Below are 24,337 nucleotides of genomic sequence, written 5' to 3'. Positions count from 1 at the left end.
GAGAAAAGCATACCTGTGTTCTGTCGTAGATAAGATGCTGCTATACAGTTCGTAGTCCAATTGTAGTCTGACTCTGACCTGGGTGAAGTTCAGCTGCAGTTGTCTGTCCCACGGCTTGGTGAGGTTCAGCTCTCTTCAGGCCTTTTGGTGTGCAAATATAAGAACAGTTAAATACCATACAAACAGAAACATCGGATGCACAAATGGGATAGTTGGAAAATATTTGAGATGAGTGTACATCTTTATTAAAACAAGCAATAATAACAAAATGTTCATTAATGATTATCAATTTTGTAAGATATATTATGTGAACAACAAGTTGTAATTGCCAGTTTTCAAAGTTTGAATCACTATGTAATGAGCCCCTGTTAGCAAATTGTAAGAGTATGAGGTAATTTTAGTAATGAATGAGAGGGGAAATTAATAACAAGCATTCACTTTATTCAGTTGGCAGCAGAATTATTCACCCCCCTTGCACTATGGACACTATAGCAAAATAAATAACATTACAATCACTAAATCATATACAAGTGGTGAACAGATAATTTATGACAAATGCCTACCTGATCAATAGTCTTTGATTTGCATATAGTTAGAAACTCTTGATCATTCATGCATGAAGAGATAAGGTCCAGTGAGCACATTATGGTCATTTCAGACCTTTCTGTGATCACTGAAGCATGACGTGTTATGGTCTGATGATAACGATTAATTTCTTGTTTTTATGGAATTTTAAATAGTATCTTGCCATTCTTTACACAACTCTTAGCATTTCATTGGGTTATATTCATTTTGACATGACTTAAACTTTGAATTATTAATATCACGGCTAAACCTCTGTACAAACTCTATGGTGGCAACTTTCACTAGAAATGAGTTCATCTAAATATTTTTGTACAATGAAAAATGCCAATTGAAATATTAAGAATCCTACATCAAATTCCATCATATTGTGTCACCTATCAAAACATTGAGTGAACAAACCATATACAACGAAGCATTTCAGTGATCACTGAAAGGACTGAAAATGACCATAAATGTGCTCACTGGATCATATCTCTTTATACATGAATGATCAAAGTTTGTAACTATATTATGCAAATCAAAGGCTACTGATCTGTTATTTACTTGTAGCAAACTATCTTATCACCACTTGTATGATTTAGAAATGATCTCAGTTATAATGTAATTCATTATGCCAGAGTGTCCAACATGCAAGAGAGGGGCTGAATAATTTTGCTGCCAACTGTAGATGATCAAGATAACATGATTTCTCAACTTGCTTCAATAGCTAAAAATAATCATTTAACACACCAAAATGAAGATGGTGGAATATCCATGACACTGTCACTTGACTTTTCCATTTGCATCTTGCCCCCAGTCCTTAACTCTGAAGTGGATGAAGTTCACATGTTGTCTGGTCCTTGGCTGTTTGGAGTTTATTCAATATACAAGAACAGTTAATATCTTACAAACAAAACAATAGTGCAGGACATGGGACATTAGAAAGTATGTTAGAGATGGGTGCTTTGCCTTTGCTATAACAAGCTATAGCAATCAAATTGAAAAGCCCTACCATTGATTTTGAAAGAATGAATTCACTAGTATCTACTGATCCATAAGCTATAAATAGGACTTTTCACAGTTTGAAATGATTAGCTATGTCGAATATTCTTGTTTCAAACATTGTAAGAGCAGAAGGTGGTTTTGATACTAGGAAAGGGAGAGGGTAAATAAACAATCATAGTAGGGCCTACATTATTAAGATAACGTGACTGCTAAAGTTTGTTTCAGGAGCTTGATACATGTAGACATGCAGGTACCCCCCCCCCCCCCCTTCCATGAATTATCTCTTTTCAATTGGATCAGTATGTAAAATTCTACAGATAGTGAAATAAAAAATGCAAAAAACAGTTGTTTCTAGAAGGGTCACTATTCACTGGATAAGAATGTTTGTTTTCAATTTCCAAGATGGACATTACAGCAAACATTGCTTTCAATATTTCCTGTCTAACACTATTCAACTAAAAATCCAGAGACAATTTGATGTCCAAATGTAAATAATGTTGCAATTGTAGTATTTGAAAATATACAGATATGTTGTCTGCTAAAATAGTATTATAAGCTAAAATACTTGCATTCTGTTGAAGGTGACCATGCTGGTAGATACATCGTAAGTCTCGACGAAGTTCAGTAGCAGTCTAGCTGTGGAGAAGATGGAAGTTCAGCAGTTTGGTTCTGTGTTCAGTGAAGTTCAGCAACTGACTCTGGGCTTTATTAGATGAAGAAGTCTGATTGTAGCAGTCTGACTGATGTTCCATATCTAACATTATAATTAAAAATGTGAATACAAAATAGAAAATGTGTTTTCAAACTGTTGTTTGATTATACAAGATTTTACACACAATATCTAGAATCTGCATGAAATTTGAAATCAGTTCACATGTTTTTGCAGTTTAAATATATAAAGGACCTTATATTATTATTATTTTTGGGGGATGAATAAAAGACATACTACTAGTATTTGAGTTGTCTCAATTCAACATGTGTAAGCCTATAGTTTAGGGTATTATGACTTCTTGAGGTTCTAGATCTTGTCGATGGGCATCCATGTTGCAAGGTCTACATCTACCTAAGATCTGGTAGGACCAGCTGTACTGTGATTTCACATTCGGGTTGATCACAGTTACAGCCTGAGATGCAGCCACAGTCTGACTCTGATCATCAACTGTTGTCATGTCATCATCATCAATTAAATTGCTAAAAGAAGTTGTGTAAGCGGTACTAGCATCGGAGTATGGACCTATAGAATCTACTAACTGCCTAGATAGATAGCACTATTTAGAAGACCTATTAACTTCCTTACTGAGGAGTGATAGGCCTACTTATGTTAATGATAATATGTTTAAGAATACCAAGGCAAAGGGTCTAGTCTGGTTATACTTTTGGTATACACTGGTTAAGTAGTATCTAGGTCAGTAGGTGCTACTCAGGATCACTATACCACTGGATTCTAGATCTATAGACATCTGGTAGTATAGCAGTAGAATTCTAGAGGTTCCGTGCCAATGACTTTAGGCAAACATCATTCTCTATCTTATTGTGACACATGCATTGCGATTACAGTGGCGTATGCACTTAGAATTGTTGAAGATAGCTTTCAAGTCTGAACCAAGATCTGAACCATGGTTTCCAATTCATATTCTGTGTAGACCTGGATCTACGTACTACTACTAGGCCCTACTATTACTACTTGATCTAGTTAGTCTAACCACTGTCGGACTCTCCAGATAGTACTACCGGCCCTAACCCCAGGGCACTCCCTGTTAGTTGTAGGGTTGGGGGTACCACGTATCGACACCCTAAGGATCTGTAGCTTGTTTATTCTAAAAATATAATACAAATCCGCCTAATTCTTACCTCAAATATGCCATAAATACTGCAGTTTTGAATGTCGTGACCGTCTCGTTGATTATGAATCTCCGTTTTAAAATAGCGCAATTTTAGTGCGTGCGTTCCGTTTTCTTCGCGCAGCTAAAAAGGGAACCTTGCGATCGACACCCCCTCTCCTCCATAGGTATACACGTGAATTTCACAGCATAGGTATACACGTGAATTTCACAGGCCATAGGTAATACACGTGAATTTCACAGCCATGCGTCGTTACTGATCGGATGTGTAATTTTTAGCTTGGTTTGTTTGAGTTTGATTTTCGTTTCTTCGTTTTTATTGTTTTTATAGCTAATGACACTTAATCCCGCGCGTACTTTTTTGTTCTATACGCAAACAGCCATGATACGCAGGGTGTCGATGGGAAGGTGCCCTGTCGATAGGTGGTGCCCCAACCATACACAGTGCTTCGCGTTCGGGCTGGTTGCAGTTATAACCCCTAACCCCTAGTATTTTACAAGTTTTTGTTGTAGACCTATATTAGTAACGTTAGATAGTAACATTAGGACTTGTAAACGTAACAATGACACAGGTAACGTACAGCTGGTTCTCTGTAGTGTAAATGCTAACGCTATAAGTTCACGTTAGGGCCTAAAAAACATTAGGCTTAGGCTAGGCCCATAATTCTGTGTTAGACAAAATAATCTGAGATTTTCTAGACTGAAAAAAAAAACCCAGATCTTTCCTGTCGATTTGACACAAAACAGAAAATTTGTATCACTTCTGAATACTATCCACACAGCTAGTGACAGTGTAATTATTCAATGTTAGACACATCTTCAAAAATATGATATTAATAATAAAATGCAGACCAATTCTTTACTTATGAAATTTCCGGTTTCTTCTTCGATCCCTTCACTATTCACGCCTTAAGTTACCTGCAATTCACCCATACATGAACAAATCGGGCAATTGCTCTCATGAAATATCTGCACGCTAAAAATCAACCCACAAACATTTCACTATTACTTGTAGAAGTTGTAGTAGCCCTAGACCCTACCATGCTAACAAACTACCTAAAAACTCAGCTGGCCATTTGGTCATTCAAACAAACGGCGATGTAACTACGTGGGACTATTGTGATAACGCTACTACCGGTAAGATTAGATCTACATCTAGCTAGCCCTTGGAGAATTGTAGAAGATTCGAACAAAAATATATCCAAATAATATCACATTATGAATCCACATGCATTAGTTTTCAATTGCAGACAGCTTTAAATATACTCACTAATAGAAATATGTACTGGTAGCGGTGTAGAATGCAACTTAGCCTTCAGGATCTTGCCTCCGTCGTAGATCTGTTGCCTCTGCGCTGTATACACTGTGTGTATACGTGCTATGTCTATGTAGCGAGTGCTCACCGCATGTAACACAATAGGGAGAATACGTTAATGATATGCTAATGATATGTTAATTAGTATTACCCTCGAACATGACGATTGAAATAATTAAAGTCTCTCCTAGCTTAGGAGAGACTTCGTGAAATGGTTTTTACTTCTCCGTGAAAGTCTCTCCTAGCTTAAGAGCGGCTTGGCCATTCTAAGATTTATGTGATAGCTTTTATGTGATAGCTTCATGAAACGGACCCCTGTACCACCACTACCACACACGCGACCGATCGACCCACGTAATCACCAGCACCACCCTGACCCACCATCCCCACTGACAATGGACGTGACGTGACTCCCATTAATAATGCATCATAATATTTTATCATAAATTCACACTCCCCATGTTTATAGGAGCCGTACAATGTGCAATTAGCAAGCGCACGGCGGCAACGGATCTGACAGAAGTACTGAGCTAGCTGTAAAGAGCTGGCCTGGTCGTGGGGGAGGCACTACGTCAACGCAGCAGCAGCAGCAGCAGCAGGGCCTAGGGGGCCAGCCATGCATGCCAGGGAGCGAGGCGGCGTGGGTATAATCCCCATAACCCCCACCACTATCCAACCCCCGCCCCCTCTGTGGCCGCGCATGTACATTGGCGGCATGGTATTCGCATGTACGCACTTCTGACCAATCTGATATGATATGAGGAATCTGCAAGCGCCCAGCACGAGCTGAGAAGTAGCGGTAGAAGTTTGTTCACCAAATTTGCATACGTAAGAACTTGTGACCAATCAGGTAGCTAGGAAATAGGGTTGTCGGCAGGTGTACTGGATCAGGGGCACCGTTTCGTCAAATTTGTCAGCGCTCCCTGGGTCCTGTTTTATGAAGAGTTAAAGTCTATCCCCCACCCCCCCCCCCCGACATGAATGAGACGTGCCTGCATACATATTCTCCAGTCAGTACTGTACTCCACGATCACAAATCTATCCACTCGCGAAATCGTCGGGAAGTTCCAAGTTCCGTTTCGCGAAAAATTAGATTCTCGCTAAATTAATATATGGCGTATAAAGTACAAATTGTAGTATGTCGTCACCGGCACATATGCAGAAGGAAACAATACTCTCTCACTCACTGACTCACTCATTAGAAAAACTTGAAATTGGAAAGGTTTTGAATCAAGAGAAAGAGTCAACGGATCTGTCAACATTGTGGAATTCTCGACAATTTGTGAGGGAACAACCATAAAAACACATCTGCTACACAAACTCCCACATTCACCATGGGTTTTACATGTAGTCATTTAGTTAATACCACTTGGTCTAAATGGCAGATCATACGTGTCTAACACAAATATGGCTGAACTCTTGGTCTATCATCAAATTGGTCTGATGGCAATTTGGTCTAATAATCTCTTGGTCTAATGCCCACGTTGGCCAACTGTCATTTCGTTTAATGACAAAATGGTATTATTGGTGCACCTCGTCTACAGTAGACTACTAGTAAGTCGTATTAAATGGCCATAACACATCTGCGCATAGATGAAATGCATCGCAATTTCATACCCTGATAGCAGACTGATGTCTTAAAAGATATCTGAAGCCGGTCATAAACTGGTCAACTCATTATAATTTATTATGTCACATACTGTAAACGCAGAAAACACTTTAATTTTCGAGTATCATGTGCTGATTTTGGTTTGTGTAATTTTAAACCCACAAAATTATCTTCACAGTTTTCTCTGCATGTTTTGAATAGGTAGGCAATTGCGAATTCAAAAACCCAAAATATTCTAGAGCTGCTCAGCAAGAAAATTTACACTAGATGACAACTTTATGACTTCTTTGCATTACCAATGTTATTTTGTTACCTCCGCCAAGGAAGGAGGCTAAACTGGCTAAGTGATAATCGGCGTTGGTTTGGTTTGTCTGTTTACAGAACACAATTACATACAAAAAGTTGAGTACAGATTGAAATGAAACTTGCATATATAAGTCAATATTGACACAAGGAACACCTCATTAAATTTTGGTAGTGATCCGGAAATTTGAAGGATATTTCATTTTTTTGGTGTATATAAGGACAATTAACTTGTCCTAAGCTGTGCGTACTGGAGGTTTACATACGGTCACAAAGGCGTGAGCTCTGCTCGGGCAAGGTGTCGTGCAATGACGTAAACAAAATGCTCCTATTTTGGGAAATTGCTTGCGTGTAAGGGTGGAAATAAGTTGCTGGCTTGTCGGAGGTCTGTGCTCTCTGAGTGCCTTGTGAACATAGTATGGCATAGTATTTAAGTGATTATATAATCTTAAAAATTAAGACAAGAAGTGTGTCCACTTCCTCAATTTTTAAGTCCAAAATAACTATTTGTTTTTCCGTCAGCTTTCGTAGCAAACTGATGTTTTTGAAATAGCGGTTTAAAGTTGGTTGCAAACTACTAAGCTTGTTATACGTCATAGGTGACATCTTCATGTTTATAGACATCTTTACATGAATAACGTGATCTCCTTAATGACCATAATATCATGTAGGTTTCATTGTCGATCATTTAACCAATTAATTGCTCTACAAGCTGTTATTTTTGTGTACAGATATTTTTGCAAATGAGGACGTGGTCATGGGCATTTTTGTGAGATGCTGTTTTCGCAAATTGACACCAACGCTACGGTAAGTACAGTGCACTCCCGTTATAACGAACCAATTATAACGAAATAACAAGATTCCACTGTACACTGTAACCCTAGCACATGGCATCTTTTTTGCATGTTGCTAATTTGCAGCACAGTGTACAACAGTAATTATTTAAACCTTCAAGCGAACCACAGCTTATACCATATTTATGTTATGTAAAGACCAGAATAAGATATGCTTGCTACAGTGCTGTATATTTGCATCTGACTTTTCTCTCTTCATTTTAAGTGTTTCATTGCAGCAGAATCAGAAAATATTACCTTCCATTGGATCATTTGATAACAATGTATTTATTCCATTTGCAGTACCATCAAGAAGCTTCTTAACTAGACAATAACCAATTCTTGTGTTGACAATGCTTCTTGATACAGAAGTTCCCGTTTCTCATGTTTGTTGTACTTTTGTTTGGTTTCTTTCTACTCTACATTACGTAACCTTTTTCCAATGTGAAGTATGGAGAAATTTTCAGAGGTCAATTCAAGATAAGATTTCTACAGCAAACTCTCATGGCACTTAATTTTAATGGTTTCAGTCCTACTAACATCAACACAATTCAAACTTTCTAAGTGAATGCCAGATTCTGCTAAAGCCTTGTGCGAATATCTTTAGGTCCAAACTTTGGGATGATAATATTTTAGGAAAATCTCTAATAATTCTGTGCTGGGTGAGATGTCAGAAAGGACATTTGATACAGTTTAATAATCTGGCCAGTAGAGGGCAGTGTGATCACACAGGCCACTCCATACATACAGTAGGCTGTACTTTTACATTGATATTAAATGTCTGATGATAACTGTTGTTTTCTGACAAGCACAATTCTGTTAGTGTAAAATTGAAGCTTGCTTTTTTTCGTTTTTGGTTTTTTTGAAGTGGTATATTTAGTTGAATTACAATTTGTGATGTGTACCAGAGCCAGCAGTAACCATTAACCAAAGTGCAGTAACCTATATTTGCTTCATGCTTTGTTGATTAGAGTACACTGTACTTAAAGGGGATGGCTAGTAACTGATCAGTGGGAATCAGTGGGAATGCTGGGGGATGATTGTTCCAATCCTTGTGGGATTCATTTGAGAGTACATTATATGTCTATTGTTGTGTGAAAATTATTTGCTTCAGAACAGTCTCATATTCAAGTACTGTGCAGTTTAATGTTTCCAGGTTAGCGTGCCTGTACAGTGACGGGGCATTAAACTGCACATTGCTTGAATATGAGACCGTTCTGAAGCAAATAATTTTCAAACAACAATAGATATAAATAATGTACTCTTAAATGAATCCCACAAGAATTGGACCAATCATCCCCCAGCATTCCACTTATCAGTTACGAGCCATCTCCTTTAATAATAAGACAGACTGTTCGACTCTAATAAACTGTTTTTGTGGAGGATTTGAGTTTAATAGATGTAACGTCACTTTCAGGGAAGTCTAATTGCAATGTACAGTACCAGTTCTGTTTATGACAGCCCAGTTTATGACATAGACAAATAAAAGCTATGCATGACACTCAGTGCAAATGTACGAAAATAGGTCTGATCAGCTGTTCGGTATAAAGTCAGCATTAGAGTTAGTCAAAGGGAATAGCACAGATGTGATTTTATTTGGTCAATTTTGTTGCAAGTAGAGCTGAGTTTACACAAACGCTTTGTTTATTCGTTATCAAATAAAGGTAAACCATGTCATATTGGTACTGTATCAATATGCTGTTGTGCTTGTCACCAGACTGTCTCTTCCTTGTCTTATAATATACATTTACAATCATTTATAATTATTGCAACATTATTTGAAGACAGGGCAGAAGTACAACAAAAATGTAGCAGAAGCAAGAAAGCAATGTGGTTTACATACAAAACAAGCTTTTAATTTCTTCTCTCTTTTGCAGCATTATACAAAGACTTTGAGCACTACTGCATTGCAGTAAAATCATCTTTCAACCCGTTGAAGACAGTTTGATTTTGCTACAATACACATGATTTTGCTACAATACACATTTCCCATAGGCATCTGCCCGGGTATATTCGGGACTTGTCCTCAACGGGTTAAATGCATCATCCCAACTACACCTAGAATCATCTTCATCAAAGTAATGTTTTTCAACACTTCGTAGAAAGACAAATATTCATTATAAACATATGTCACACTTCCAACATTGCAAATAACACTAATTGATTGATCATACAAATATGTCTACATATTGCTGATGAAAGTTCTTGCAAAATGACTATCACACACATCAGGTACTACTACTGAATAGTTAGCTTAGCACAGATTAAACCATATACAGTATTGTATAGTACTTTGTGGCGATTTCTGTGGTGTCTCTGATGTAATAGCTTGGAACCCATTAGATCCTATACAATCTATATGATCAGATCCTATTCCTAATTAATATTCTTTATTCTTATTCACCCCTCACTCTCTTCCTTCATCACAAAAGCAGCTGTCTTCTATGTACACAATAACTCTAGGATTTAGTACATGTACAGTATTATAAAACTAGAAATGTCGCTATGGCGACTGGTATGCCTCTGCCATAATGCATGGTTCTCCTAATAGGTCTATAGTACATGTGGACAATGTGTGATTACATTTTCACAAAATTGGCAAAATATTAAAATGACATGTTTGTCACAAATGTATTGAATGTTTACCTTCCTTGACCTATGTTTAATTGGATGAATAAGAGAGCATGTATTTGGGGATTTAAGAACTTTAACTTGACTTTGACCATTTCATAAGTTTATGCACTGAGTAATTTTCAAGGTATGGAGAAAAAGCGCAATTTCTGTATTGAACAGTAAATTGTTATCATTTTCATCTGGCCTTTGATTCATAACAGAATCACTGTCAGGCAGAACATACATAAATTCAGCATGTACTAAGTTTCAAGATAAGTTGAGCCACTTCCGAGATATGGAGAAAGAAGTAAGTTCAGCACTTTCACTTGATCTTTGACCTTTTGACCTTTGACCTTCTTGGCAAAAAAAAAATCCCAGAGAATCCCTATTGGGTTATACATGCATACATCAAGTTTTAAAACAAAAAATCCTGCTGGCATTGCATAAATATAAGGAAAATAATAAAATTTTGAAGTATTACCCTTGACCTTTGACCCCTGACCTTTGACCCCATGAACCCTAATTTCCCTAGATAACCACTGCCAGTCAGTGGATGCATATATACTATGTTCCATGAAGATACCTTGAACAATTTCCAAGATACAGAGAAAAAAGTGAAATTTTAACATTTTACTTGACCTTTTGACCTTTGACCTTTTGACCTCATGACCCCAAACTTTCACCAGAGAATCTTAATTGGGTAGTACATGTATACACTAAGTTTCAAGAAAATATCTTCAGGCATTGCATAGATATGGGGGAAATAGTAAAATTTTAAGCATTTGACCTTGACCTTTTGACCTTTGACCTTGAGCATGTGCACCCAAAAGTTGATAGGCACAACTTCACCCCCTAATACACATACATGCCAAGTTTCATTAGGATACCTCAAAAGGATTTGGTAGTTACCCTGTCCACAAAATTCATTACGGACGGACGGACGGAAAGACGGACGGACGGACGGACGGACGGACGGACGGACGGACGGACGGACGGACGGACGGACGGACGGACGGACGGACGGACGGACGGACGGACGGACGGACGGACGGACGGACGGACGGACGGACGGACGGACGGACGGACGGACGGACGGACGGACGGACCCGAAAACATAATGCCTCCGGCACCACTTCGTGGCGGAGGCATAAAAAAGCAGGGTTCCTGCACCTTTTACAAAATGAAATTTGTGGTTAGTGTTAAATAAATGAAAATCACTATTAGACAAGGAGTGTGCATATAAAGTGACTGTGTGTACCACCCCAACACTGCTTGTAGTGCACAAGTTAGTGAGAGTTTATTTGATAAAATGTTTCACTTGATAATAGAATAACATTGCCAAAAAAAAAATGGAAATCACTAAAAAGCAAAAAATATACAAATTGATAAATTTCTATGACTTTTCCATGAAATATCCAAAGTTCTGTATTTTTCATGACTTTTTCAGGCCTGGAAAAGCATTTTCAAAATTCTAAGACTTTTCCAGGTTTTCCATGACCACAGGAACACTGAAAGAGGGGCATTTTTTGATAGCACCATGAGAGCAGTGTTCTTTTATCCATAGCCCTCAGGAAGAGTCAGGAAGAAAAGGACACTTACTGGCTCCTCAGTAGGACAATAATTTTCTTAGCAGAAAGTCCCATCTCTTAGCATCTTCAATTCTACCCAGCAGCATTCACATTAAAAATCCTCATGTAAACACAGAACTCTCTATTTGACAGATCTGGTTTCAGAATCTATTCAGGTGCTCATACATGTGTAGTTTTGTTTTCTGTCTTAATCTATTGACATGCATTGTCAATCATTACCATATCAATTGTGTCCAGCTTTGATATCAAATAGTGATCTAGTATTAAGGTTCAACCATTTTCTCCTTCAATCCTCTTAACACACTTGTACATTGCCCTCTGTAGAGTTAAGTATCGCGGGTCGTCCCCAAGTCCAAAGGGAGATGCGCACCTCGAGGTGAAGGCAAAACCGAGTTGGTAGCGGGGGTCAGCAAATGCCACCTGCCCTCCTGCGCCAGGATGGCCAAAGATCTTGCCTCCGTCCTGAAAGTGCAATAGTTTAAAATTGTTTTCATGAAAGTCATATTGTTGGGTAATGAACAGGGTATTGGTTCACATTCTATGATTCTTGCCACTTGAGATCTGTCACAGGATAAACTTCACTTGCAAGCATTAAAATTTTAAACTAAAGCTTCATTAGTGGAAAGAAATGGGGAACAAAAACAACAACAATCATTCCAATCACTAATTTCATTCCATAAGCAAAAATAAAATGAATGATTTTCTTACATTTCTCTTTACTCTACAAGTAGATATTTTCGTGTGAGTTATTTTTCAAGCTCTGCTGGTCTGTTTTTAATTCTGCAGAATCAAAACACAAACTACTGGAACACATGACAAGCAATAATGTTTGCATGCTTTTATTTTTGTGCTAGTTTCTAGTTGCGCAAAATGTGAGAAAATTTTAACACAGCAAAAGTGTCCACTTGAACAGTATTTGCTACTGTTCAAGCAGAGGGTTTTTTGCTACCTTGGAATGTAAGTGTTTGTAATTTGTTTCCTTTTCATTTGATATAAATGTTAGCTAAATCAAGACCACATGCTATTTGGACACATAACTGGAGGCATGAACATACCTCGGCGTAGTCAATGATCATTCCACGCTTCCAGGAGACGGGGAGTTTAATGACCTTGTCCATGGTTTCTGGCTCAGAGTCGAGGAATGAATCCACCAACTCCCTGGACAGGAGCTTCTTCCCAGATGCCAGCTCTGTGCCTCCCATTGCTAGGATACCAAGCAGCTGTGAAGACGGGTAAAGGGCACTCCAGTTACAATGAATATTGTTAAAACAAAATTTTGTTACAACGATGTAAAAGTTCAGGCCCCCAAATTATCATCACTATCATCTATAGTTTAAAATTCCCTTTAGTTGCACACAACAAAATTTCCATATACCCAGTAATGGAAGAAAACTGTAAGTCCTGAGATTTTGTTATAACGAGAGTCGTCTCACGGTCTGTATTGACATCAAGGCCTTGCATCATCAGAAAACTCAGTGGAATTCCACTGCTTCATCTATGGACTCACCCACAAATAAACTGGGATTTTGCAGTTGTTGCCATGGTAGTGATTATCATTGTAAATCGAGAATAAAATTTTGAATGGATTGCATTTTGTATACAAGTCACATAGTCCTATTGACTGCCGGCAATTTATGCTGACATTTCTGTAAGTGCAATGTCCATAAGTTTCAAAACTAAATGTCATTAGAAAAAAAAGGGGGGCACATACCCCTAGTTGATATAAAAAACAAAACAAACATGACATTGCACACAAATATAAAAGAAAACTTGGTAAGACCCTCCTGACAAATATCGCAATTGTTATGATACATCATATCATCAGGAAAGCTACATGAATGTATCTTTCTGACAGACAAAAATATATATCCATGACAAACAGATGATTCTTACAAACATGCCTTAAACCTCTTATAGATTTAAACATTCTCCATGGATTACAATTTGATAATTTGACAATAAATTCCATGTATGTATTGTAAATCAGCTGATTTCAATAAAATATCTATTACTTTTCTATGATCTATCATATTCAAAACAAGCCATATCTGGCTTATAGTTTGAACAAGATTACTTACTGTAGAGGAATTTTTACACAGATACTTTATAATTTTACAAACCTTTGCTAATCCTTCTGCAGTGCCAAAGCCGTTGGCTGATGGTATTTCTATCGCACGATATTCAGGGTTGTTCTGTGTCTTAAACTGCAAAGTAACATGCATCAAAAATGCAAATGACAAATCTCACCTTCATGCACAAATCCAAAGCTACAAAACTCTATGGAAGAATCAAAATGCTCTGGTTGAAATAATCATAGCAGAACCTCCTTGATAATAAACCATTCTCTCTTTTTTTTTCAAACTAATACTGACTCTGCTAGATGCTCTGTAGAGAATCATTTACCACAATCACTGACACCTTCCAAGTTGCCACAATGTTTGCTTGTTTGTTTGTTTGTGTGTTTTTTTTAAAAGAAATGTCATAGGATCTCATACCCCACATATATTTTGTAAGCAATTCAAAGACCCATAAAAACACAATCCCACTGTTGTGTGCACATGCAGTCACTGTATACACTGATGACCATTGCATACAGAGCAAATGTAAGGAGTTGTGTCACAATGAATATCCAAAATGGACACAACAAAGAAATATGAGCAATTCTTGATGCTAACATACCACAAAAAATCTATACAGGCACTGGTTTGTAGCAGGTACACATACTTAGTTCCATGTTACAAAATTGCACACAAGGATGCAATACAAAGTTTGACTTGCACATGCCCATATTTTGACAATATCTCTCTTATCAATTTACTAGCCAGTAGGTAGAAGGGCAGTGTTTTTGTTGGAACCTGTAGAAAGAATGTATGTGCCCCGACTGCATGTGAGTGCCCCGCAACCAAGCCAGGCTGTTGGGTCGTCGGCACCCTACCCTGCACAACTCACGTTTATTAGGTCACCTGCATTCAGGGTGACATCCTTTAGCAGGTATGTATCCCTCATGGACCTTGCTACCACTCGACGGTTGCGGCTGCTCTTCAGTGCTTTCAGCGCCACTGCCGGGCCGGGATCAGGAATGATGAGCTTTGCTGTTCGATGATTCTCCTCAAGGGGCAGGCCAATGAAGAAATCAATTCCTGCAAGAACAGTGAAAGTGTTTGTGTGTACTACACATGTCATTCCTGTCGACAATTGCACACAATTTCTGATCTTAATTTTGTTTTGTCACGCAAACTGCATACAGTACTAATTACCAAGGCTTTGCCTGCTCGTGTATTCATGAAAATCATGACAAAATTATACAACCCCTATGCATGTGATTACCCATTTAATGGTATTTCACAGTCTTTGCTATTCTTAAGCAATGAAGATATAGCAATTCTGGGGAACATTTTGGTGAGATTCAGATTTTAAAATTTTCATGTTACAATATATTCTGTTATGCCTATCTGCATAGCTTGAATGTTTCCATTCAGAAATCAAGAAAGAAGATTCAAGGGGGCCGGGGAAATTTCACACAAAAAAGCAAAACAAAAAGAAAACAGGAAAAGGGGGAAAACAGGCTTGAAATGAAGCCAAAATTGCCTGATAAAACTGACTAGAAATGGCAACGAAACAGAAGCACTCACCAAAGGGCTTTGCGATCTCCTCAGCAAAGAACCGCCCAATAGTGCGCCCCTGTGGGTCCACTCTCCGGAGCAGTTCATTGGCCAGGGGTCCCAGGGACACAGAGTGATACCCATGGGCCGTCCCAGGTTCCCACAACGGAGCAGCTGAGGCAAACGTGGCCCCGCATCTGGCGCAGTCCCGCAAGATGTCATACCTGAATGGTTCCGGGGATAATGGAAGACCTGCCTGGGACAAAAGGGGTGTCAATAACCTAAATACCATTCAGCAACATCCTTTAAACCCACAAAAAGCATAAATCTCATCTGTGTTTGGTATCTACTACTTTTGTATTGTCATAGCAGTCATGACAATTTTTTCTTCCATTTTTTGTTTTGTTTTCCTTCTACTCATTTGAACATTATTGAAATTTCAAACTTGTAATGTATTTTGTCTCTATAATTTTCTTTTTTTCACAGCAAAAATGTCAAAACTTATGGACATATCTTGCGATTTCTTTCATAATGTCAAGCACATAAACATGGCTTTGAAGTAAAAATTCTTATTTGTAGGTACCTGGTAAATTTCTTATACCACACTTGAATGAAATACTTTTGCCAATATACTGAACTGCAATACGCCAAGCTATTTCATTGTCAATGGTTGATATCCCCTAACTTTGGTTGTAATTACAGTACGGTAAACCCATCCAATCTTGACAACATGGCAGTATCATACATGTGTATAAAGGCCATTGTGATATATGTAATTCCTATATACTGATAGTTAAAACTAGTTTTTGCCAAGGACTTTGGAAAGTTTGTACAATGCTATGGGGTTTTCTGTGCCAATCAGTGCACAAAGCACACAAAAGGCTTGGAACAATTTAAGCAATTACAGAAGAAGGCACACAAGAGAACACTGCCATTAACCCGTTGAGGATGGTTTGATTTTGCTGTAACATAGACACCTGCCCGAGTATACTTGGGACTCGTTCTCAACGGGGCTAAAAAATATAAGAAATAGGGAATTCACTGTGAGGATGTCCAAAGTAATTGCTAAACACTGAGGTCTCACCTTGTGTTCCATCAGCTGCTCCACGGTGATGTTTTCCTTGCCATTTTGTGCGAATTCAGGCCAGTAGTGAGCAACTGGCTTGTTGTATTCCACCAATCCTCTGTCAGCTAGTAATGCTATGCAGACAGCAGTCACAGCTAAAGAGATACAGATACATAATCAAAGTGATAAAACAAGTCTTATTCTCTATGTAGGCAATTTGTTATAGATAGTTTTGAACAAACACCATAAAAGAATATTGAACTGATTTACGTGGGCAATTTCGCATTATCATCCTCCTCTTTCTTTCAAAGAATAGTGGTCTGCTGTAGCCCAAAATTAATTCTTCACCATGTGGGCTACTTAATTCCTGGCAGATATTGGACTTCTTTGAAAACTAAACATTCTGTGGTTACAAATTTATAACATGATGCATGAATCATACATGATAATGCAAAATGCTTCTGCTCAAAAACAGTAGGCCCTACACTGGGGATCCTAAACCTGTTTTATGTTGACTGACAATACGTCCACACACAGACTGTCACATGCAAAATGCAGCTTGCTCTCTTTAGAATGCAGTCACTTTGTTCAAATCCCTCATTTTGTTATCTCATGTCAAGTTTTGATAAAACATCAGTCTTTTTCTTTAAAATCTAGTTGTTTGTAGAATTCCTACAAAGCAGGCAGAGCATGAATAACCAATACATTCATTGATATGATACTCTGAAACAAATTGATTTTCATCGAGTCTTTCACAGATCTCTGGGCATTCCCTGAATCCACAAATCAAAAGAAAAAAAAACTCCTTAAAGCAACCTTGTAATGTTGTAAAAGCGTGAAAATAAAAATGCGCGAATATTTTTGCGTGCCATTTATTCCAGTACTAGTAGATGTTTTGGTTCCACAGAATTAAAAACATGCAAAACTCTTCTTATCCGGCCAGCAGGAAAAATTAGTTGCGCAAAAATATCCACTTTGACAGTAATGTAATGCAATTTTAGAATCTGCTTGACTCACCTTTTGTTGTTGAGTAGACAACAGAAAGTGTGTTTTCTCTCCAGAGCTGCTGGGAGTCAGCATCAGCATATCCACCGAAGATATTAACAACATTTTCACCCTTGAAGTAGACAGCAAATGCAGAGCCACTTTCCCTGGACTCCAGACCTCTTTCAAAGTTTTGCCTAGAAATTATAGCCAGAAACTAGTGAGACATGTTTGCTTGTTTGTTTGATGAAATGAGATCAGTATGGTTACCATCCACATAATAAACACAGTTTCTGTTACACAGAAAATGACGAGATGCTTGATCCATCGGCATTAAATACTGGGGCACTGCACATAAAGTATTACAATCTACTCATTATTCAAACAAGCAGTGTTGTGTGGAAGTGAGTACTTTTGGTCACCTAAAATAATGGTAATGATTCAACTTCTCTTACGACTACTACTACTACTACTACTACTACTACTACTACTACTACTACTGCTATTACTACTATACTACAGTACTAGTGCTACTACCTGCCTTCCTACCTACCTACCTACCTACCTACCTACCTACCTACCTGTATAGAAGGATGATAACAATCATGGGTCAAAGAACATTTTTGTAGGGGGTGGGGGGCTGCAGGCTGATGGGGGTAAAGGTGAATGGTCCCCCTTTCTTCGACAATAAGATTTTCTGGGTGGAACCCTCGGAGTCATGGGTTTGGTTAACCCCGGGCCGGTGGCAGGTACGGCAAAGCCACCAAGTCTCACACATTCTGCGTGAGACTCAAGCATTTAGGGGCCGTCTCACGATCTCACGCATGGCACCCATTTTTCTCACGCATCGGGCGAAGTCTGCAACTTGGGCCTATAATAATGAGCATAGCTCAAAAGATTATAGTGATAGTTGCAATTGAAGGTATATTTCCCTTTTGTCTTTCAAAATAAGTAAAAAATGGTCACGCAAGTATGCACCTGATCGCACCATTAAGAGGTAAAAATTGAAAAAGCTCCCTATTGTGGGAAGCCACAGGGCCCCACAGTGCACTCCTGTTACAATGAACACAGTTATTTAAATTCTGGTAACAACAAAACAGAAATTCAGGCCATAACTAACATTATCGGCTCTGTGTTCTTTAATACTGTTTACTGTACTTGTTCAGTTATAACACAATTTCGATATTATGATTAATATGAAAGAACTGTCAGTCCCTGGACTTCGTTATAACGGTAGTCCACTGTACCCTACTATGTGTATGTTGTGATAGTCCAAGTATTACCACATGTCACAGTACCGCCCCCTTCAATCATAACTGTTACTGTGACTGGGGTCTAATTAATCTATCCTAGGCTCTGATTTGGCATTACCATTAGAGGTATTTATTATCATAAAATGGGTTCAAGAATGTAGCCAATTGGAAGTGCTGAAATGAGTCACGTGTGTGTGTATGATATCTTATATAACGCCTGAAGAGATCCTCATCATTTGATTGGTTGTTGAACATTGATCATTCGGCCCACTTCACTATGACGTCATCACCCATGCAATTGCGAATCCATTTTCCGTGCAATTTTGGATCCATACGATTTGCTCCATTGCACGCTCGATGAGAGCCCGGCACACTACGCGTGTTAAACGCTTGCGTTTGCAGTGTGTGTATGCGACAGCGCGCTAGCGTAAAGTGCTCAGTGAGCACTCTCGCGATCTCAGATTTTCTCTTGTTTCTGAATTAATAAAACATCAAATGACAAGGATCTAATTTAGGCGTTACATAAAACAAATAATAAATGTTTTTCATTCGTGCTATGGACAGAATATTTCATTCAGTGAAAGATGAAATGTAGATCCATTCAACTCGGCTGCGCCTTGTTGAATGGATCATTTCATCTTTCACTTCATGAAATATTCTGTCCATTGCACTCATAAACATCCAAGTATACTATTGCACGGCGCCGTGCAAAAAAGCGTAAAGTCACTGACGTTACAATGTTTACACAAGCAGTGCACACACAATCGGTTGTTACAAGTGTGTCGCGCGCTACTATACGCGCTGTCAATCCTGTAAACAACTTCTAGTTCAGGCTGCCAGCCGGCCTTTCTTGTGCATAACATGTGGCGTATGAACGCATACGCTTATACGTACAGTACTATAAGCGAGATTTACGAGTGCGACGTGCATAAATGTCTGGGACGAATATCTTCGCACATTTTGACTTTTGAGCGAGTGCTACATGTAGCTGACTGGTATTGACCTACAAAGGTACACGAAAAATGCTGTTAGTTTTCGACCCATTCTATAAATCAAATAATACACAGGTTTGAGTTTGTGACGTTAGTATTAATAGTGGAGATGCAGCTCACTGTCGGGTATTTACAAGTAGTGCAACATGCACTGGGCTTCGCCTCATGCATGTTTCACAATTGTAAATACCAGAGAGTGCGCTTCATCTCCACTAACGCACTCTCACCTGTGTATTATTTGTATAATATTACACAGATTGGGTGCACCCATAAGCCTATATTAATGGACATACAAGTATATGGTACACATGTTATGTAGGCCTAGAACCCTCTATACATATTGATAATTAAATTAATTGATCTTGCAAATCCAAATACAGACAAGTCCTATAGCAAGGCTGTACTTGTACATAATACCATGCCCTTTCCATATTCTAACGTCATGCATCTATTTAACTTAGATCTAATCAGAAGAAAGTTAGAAAGTTCTCCACCAACCACTTGGAGAGACGATCTGCAGCGTAGGTACAGCCTACACTGCAGGGGCCGTATTCTGAGAGCTAATTAAGTGTCTGATTAGCACTTAATTACCGAATTGGTATTCTGAGAGCATGATTAAGTAGGGGGTATATTAACTACCATAGCAACAAGCGTTTTGGTGGGAAGGACCTACGCGTTTGCGCGTATCAATGCGCGTGCACCTCTGAGAGGACTTAATCACAGAGTTAATTACGAATCGGTATTCTGAGGGTGTAATTAAGTATGAAAGTTAATGGAAAACTTAATGATACCAAAGAGTGTCATTAACTACTCCGATATCATGCATTACATCGTGTTTTCTCTGCCACAACGATGCTTACCGTCTTCGGTAACCGAGGAGCGGTTGAATCTTGTTATCATGGTATCCGTAGAATTCAGAGAAAAGAAGAAATATAGCCGATCTTCGAGGAATTTTGTCATTTTATGTGAGCAAAGAGGTTGAGATTTTCGCGTGCGTAGGTGAGGGTTGTATAGTCAAATACCGCAGTGTGCGCACGGAGATCTTGGGTTGTAATTACAGGGGGCGTGCAGGAGCGCGCATTGAGGGCATATTTGCGCGTCTAATCATCATTTTGGCTTCTAACAACGCGTCTGATTGGATGGAATAACAATTAGATGGGAGGGACCTAAGATAATTACAGGGGACTTAATCATACCTTAATTACGTCCCCAGAATACCGATTTTGCCCATGATTAAGGGCCTATTAACTTCACGACTTAATCACGAAGTTAATTACAGACTTAATTACGACCTCAGAATACCACCTCAGGTTATCTGAAGAGCCGTGCCCCTGTATTACAGTCCCGTTCCTGCGATTTGGTGTGCCTTTCTTGTTTTGTTCTGTTTGTTTGTTTTTCAGAAACTGCCTTTTCCAGATTAAGATCTTGTGTTTGCAGATCCAGAAACAAATTTAGCTTAACATTAGCACTGTTGATGGTTCTTACATATGCATGACAAGTGAAACATAAAAATTAATGGTGCACAACGAGTGTTGTTAGCGTAGTTTACTGTATTCACCGAGTCCCAGCACCGCAACACCGCCCACACAACGGCGTCGTATCGAACCAGCCGCCCGGGCCGGCCGGCAGTCAGCGCTGGCGGAGCTGGAAGTGGAGGTAAATTTACAGTACGTTGTACTAGACTAGACAAGATAAGGGAAACTGAGAATGCCGGGCAACAACCTTACCTGAAAACATCCCTCACATCTTCGAAACCCGGCTTGACACTTCCTCCCACTGTGATGGGAAGTTTCCTTCGCAATATCCTTGGCAAGTATCTAACGGAGACTGCTGTTAAGGCAACAATTGCTAATTTATCAAGCATTGTGTGTGGCTAGTACAGAGTACACTGCTCACTCTCAAAAGGCGACCACTGTACAGCTGTGCGCTAGGCCTAGCGCCTATGTACATTACGTGTACGTAAAAGTGGTACGAATGTGTGGGCGGGGCGGGGGCGCGTTTTTTTTTAAAGACGGCACAGATTGGGGCATGGCGCGTGTTAAACCTATGGGAAAAACGTTGGGTTAGGGTTTTTGGTTATGGTTATGGTTAGGGTTAGGGTTAGGGTTGGGGTTAGGGTTAGGGTTAGGGTTAGGGTTAGGGTTTGATGGTTAGGGTTAGGATTAGGATTAGGGTTAGGTTTAGGGATAGGGTCCCCGATAGATTTTTAGTTTCCCCAATCTGTGCCGTCTAAAAAAACACGCGGGCGGGGCAAGGGGGGTGGGGTGTGATAGTAGAAATCCTCATGAATGAATAATAAGCATAATTAAAACCATCTGGGCCCCATTTCATAAAAATCTTGCTGGAATGACAACTTCCCACAGCAAACAGCCAATCAGGAAGCTGGATTCTTGTCATTAGCAAAGAGTTGTCATCAAATCAACTCTTTATGAAATGGGGCCCTGGGTTTTACCCACACATTCCCTACACACCTAATTGACAGATGGTTGAAAATATAGCAATTAAAAATTTGAACCCTAACTTAAAATCTTATCTGAAACAAAATTAGATGTTTTCATGTTTAAATTACTTCCAACAAAGCCCCACACTATTCAGCTTTTGCTCATGAATGGATGTAGAAGTCATCTGATACACTACTTTATGAAGTATGAGGGTCAAAATTGAGAAACACCTAGTATAATGTATTTTAGAATATTCAATACATAGTGCTCAAATGCAATCATAACAATACAATAATATCATGTTTTTAGCGAACATCAAGCTGGGTGAACCGGATCCACATGGGATTGGCCATGTACAATGGACTCCCGTGATATAGCAAAGTCCTCGGGACCGGCAGTTCTCTTTTTCGTTAAAACCGCACAAATAAATGATAAAAAACATCTATGGCCTACAGCAAATAATATTGCGACCTGAATATCTTCTATCTTGTAACCAGACTTTCTGTATAACCTAGGTCGTTATAACTGGAGTGCTCTGTAGTATTGTAATTGCGTATATAGAGCTGTCATACTAAAAATAATGCATTCTTTATTTCTTTTTTTGCATTTTGGAATCGCAAGGAATCGCCATTTCGGAATCTCCTTCTCTATAAGCATTCACAATTCCCCCCTTTTCCGGTTTATTCACGTCGTTATCAGAACATAAAGTTTTTCTAAAGATCTTCATAATTTTTCCCCTATCCGGTCATTTCCACAAGCAGAGAGCATAATAATTATGAACCATATATAGGATGCATACATTTCCACCCATCACAGACACAACGGGGACATGTGATGTAAAGTAATATCTGCAACATCACAACTGATAACACAATGACAGCACTCCTGATTTCTGCATACACTGTAAAAACATCGGTGTTAGATTTAACACCATGGGTGTTAAATCTAACACTGATCAAACTTCAATAGAGGACCACACCCACAGGTGTTGAAAATGTATTGTGACGGTGTTAAAAAGTGTTCGCCTGGCACTTCGTGGTGTTAATTTGACACTGTGGCTGGTGTTATTTTTGACACTGCGCTAGAGTTAATTCAATAATGACACCGCATGGTATTGATTTGATATTGGTTGTGTTAATTTCAATGGTATAACACCCGTCCCGCTTCCGGGGACCACACCAACTGGTGTTACTGTGGAGTAAATGTGTTTACACATTTTTTTTTTCAAAAATCAAGTACATGTATAACGATCAGAAAATTCTTTATCGTCTTGTTGAAGTTCAAAATTAACAAGAAGTGCAGTAACTAAGAAACTATTCAAAAAACAATTTTAAATTTTGAAATGACACTCGGAGGTGTTAATCTAACACCATGAATGAGCACCGGAAATCTAACACCAGCTCGGTGTTTCATATTTAACACCTGCCTTTTTGCAGTGTAGTTTTCCTTTTTCCCCCTCTTCTATTCACTTACTTTGATTTTAACCAAATGGCAGATTTTGTCGCCATTGTGTTATACAATAGTACACTCAAAATGTCAATAATTCAGTGAAATGCTAAAAAGAAGCGAGAGATAGACAAACAGTTGTCTACTCGTCAATCCAAAAGCACCAGAGCATAGCGGAGCCATTATAAACGCAAAGTGCAGGGAATGTCCCTCTTTCACATTCCTGCTGGTGTGCTGTGAAGTCTTTCATCTTCTTCTAATGTACAATTCGGTAATGGACAATGAAAGATTGACAATAGTATTAAGTCCCCTCCTTTACTTCTTCTTGCGTGTTCCTGTTCTTAGCTATATTGTCAGTGAGTGTGTCTTGTGGGAGGAATGTCAGCCCCCCCCCCCCCCCCCCCCCCCAGTCCCATGCTAGGAGCTAGTGCACTTGCCGGCTGAGAAAGAGAAGTCATATTTGTATACCCTTTGTTGACATCAGGCTGTGAAAATGTTGGGAAATAATGCTGACGGGGAACTTTGGGGGAAATATTCTGTTTTCAACCCAAAATGGTAGGTTTTACAGGAGGGAACTCCCCTCTACGTGTTCTTTACTTCGCATGTTATACTAATTTTATTCCCACGGAGCTTCGTGCAGCGAATCATTGTCATTTTTTCAATGTGATTTGATGACTGCAAGGAAAGCGAACTATAATATGAATGGGACAGGCAATATCCAGTGGTCGCTATCTGAGACGGAGTCAAGTCACAAATGCATGTTATGCAAGTCACAGCAAGGGCTTTGCTCGTGGTTGTGTGCATTAATAACAAGCGAAGAGCCCTGTCTCCTAAATCAGTCTGATAATCTGATACCTCAAAAAATGTTCGAGTTATTTGTA

General features: G+C 39.0%; 1 protein-coding gene across 1 annotated transcript; it reads right to left on the bottom strand.

Moving 5' to 3' along the window:
* Nucleotides 1-11,809: 11,809 nt before the first annotated feature.
* On the bottom strand, nt 11,810-21,441 carry LOC139733149 (beta-lactamase domain-containing protein 2-like). Its single transcript, XM_071643989.1, has 8 exons — nt 21,297-21,441; nt 17,358-17,521; nt 16,359-16,495; nt 15,305-15,530; nt 14,622-14,812; nt 13,793-13,876; nt 12,728-12,892; nt 11,810-12,134 (listed from the first exon to the last, which is right to left on the bottom strand). The coding sequence occupies exons 1-8, from the start codon at nt 21,431-21,433 to the stop codon at nt 11,943-11,945; spliced, it is 1,296 nt and encodes a 431-aa protein (XP_071500090.1). The 5' UTR covers nt 21,434-21,441; the 3' UTR covers nt 11,810-11,942.
* Nucleotides 21,442-24,337: the final 2,896 nt, after the last annotated feature.

The sequence above is a fragment of the Diadema antillarum genome, unplaced genomic scaffold (assembly GCF_040938485.1).
Source record: "Diadema antillarum isolate AM-2024a unplaced genomic scaffold, OU_Dant_1.0 seq00000462_RagTag, whole genome shotgun sequence".
In the NCBI taxonomy this organism is placed as follows: Eukaryota; Metazoa; Echinodermata; class Echinoidea; order Diadematoida; family Diadematidae; genus Diadema; species Diadema antillarum.
The sequence above is the reverse complement of the archived record's forward strand: the minus strand, read 5'-3'. Positions and strand labels throughout refer to the sequence as shown.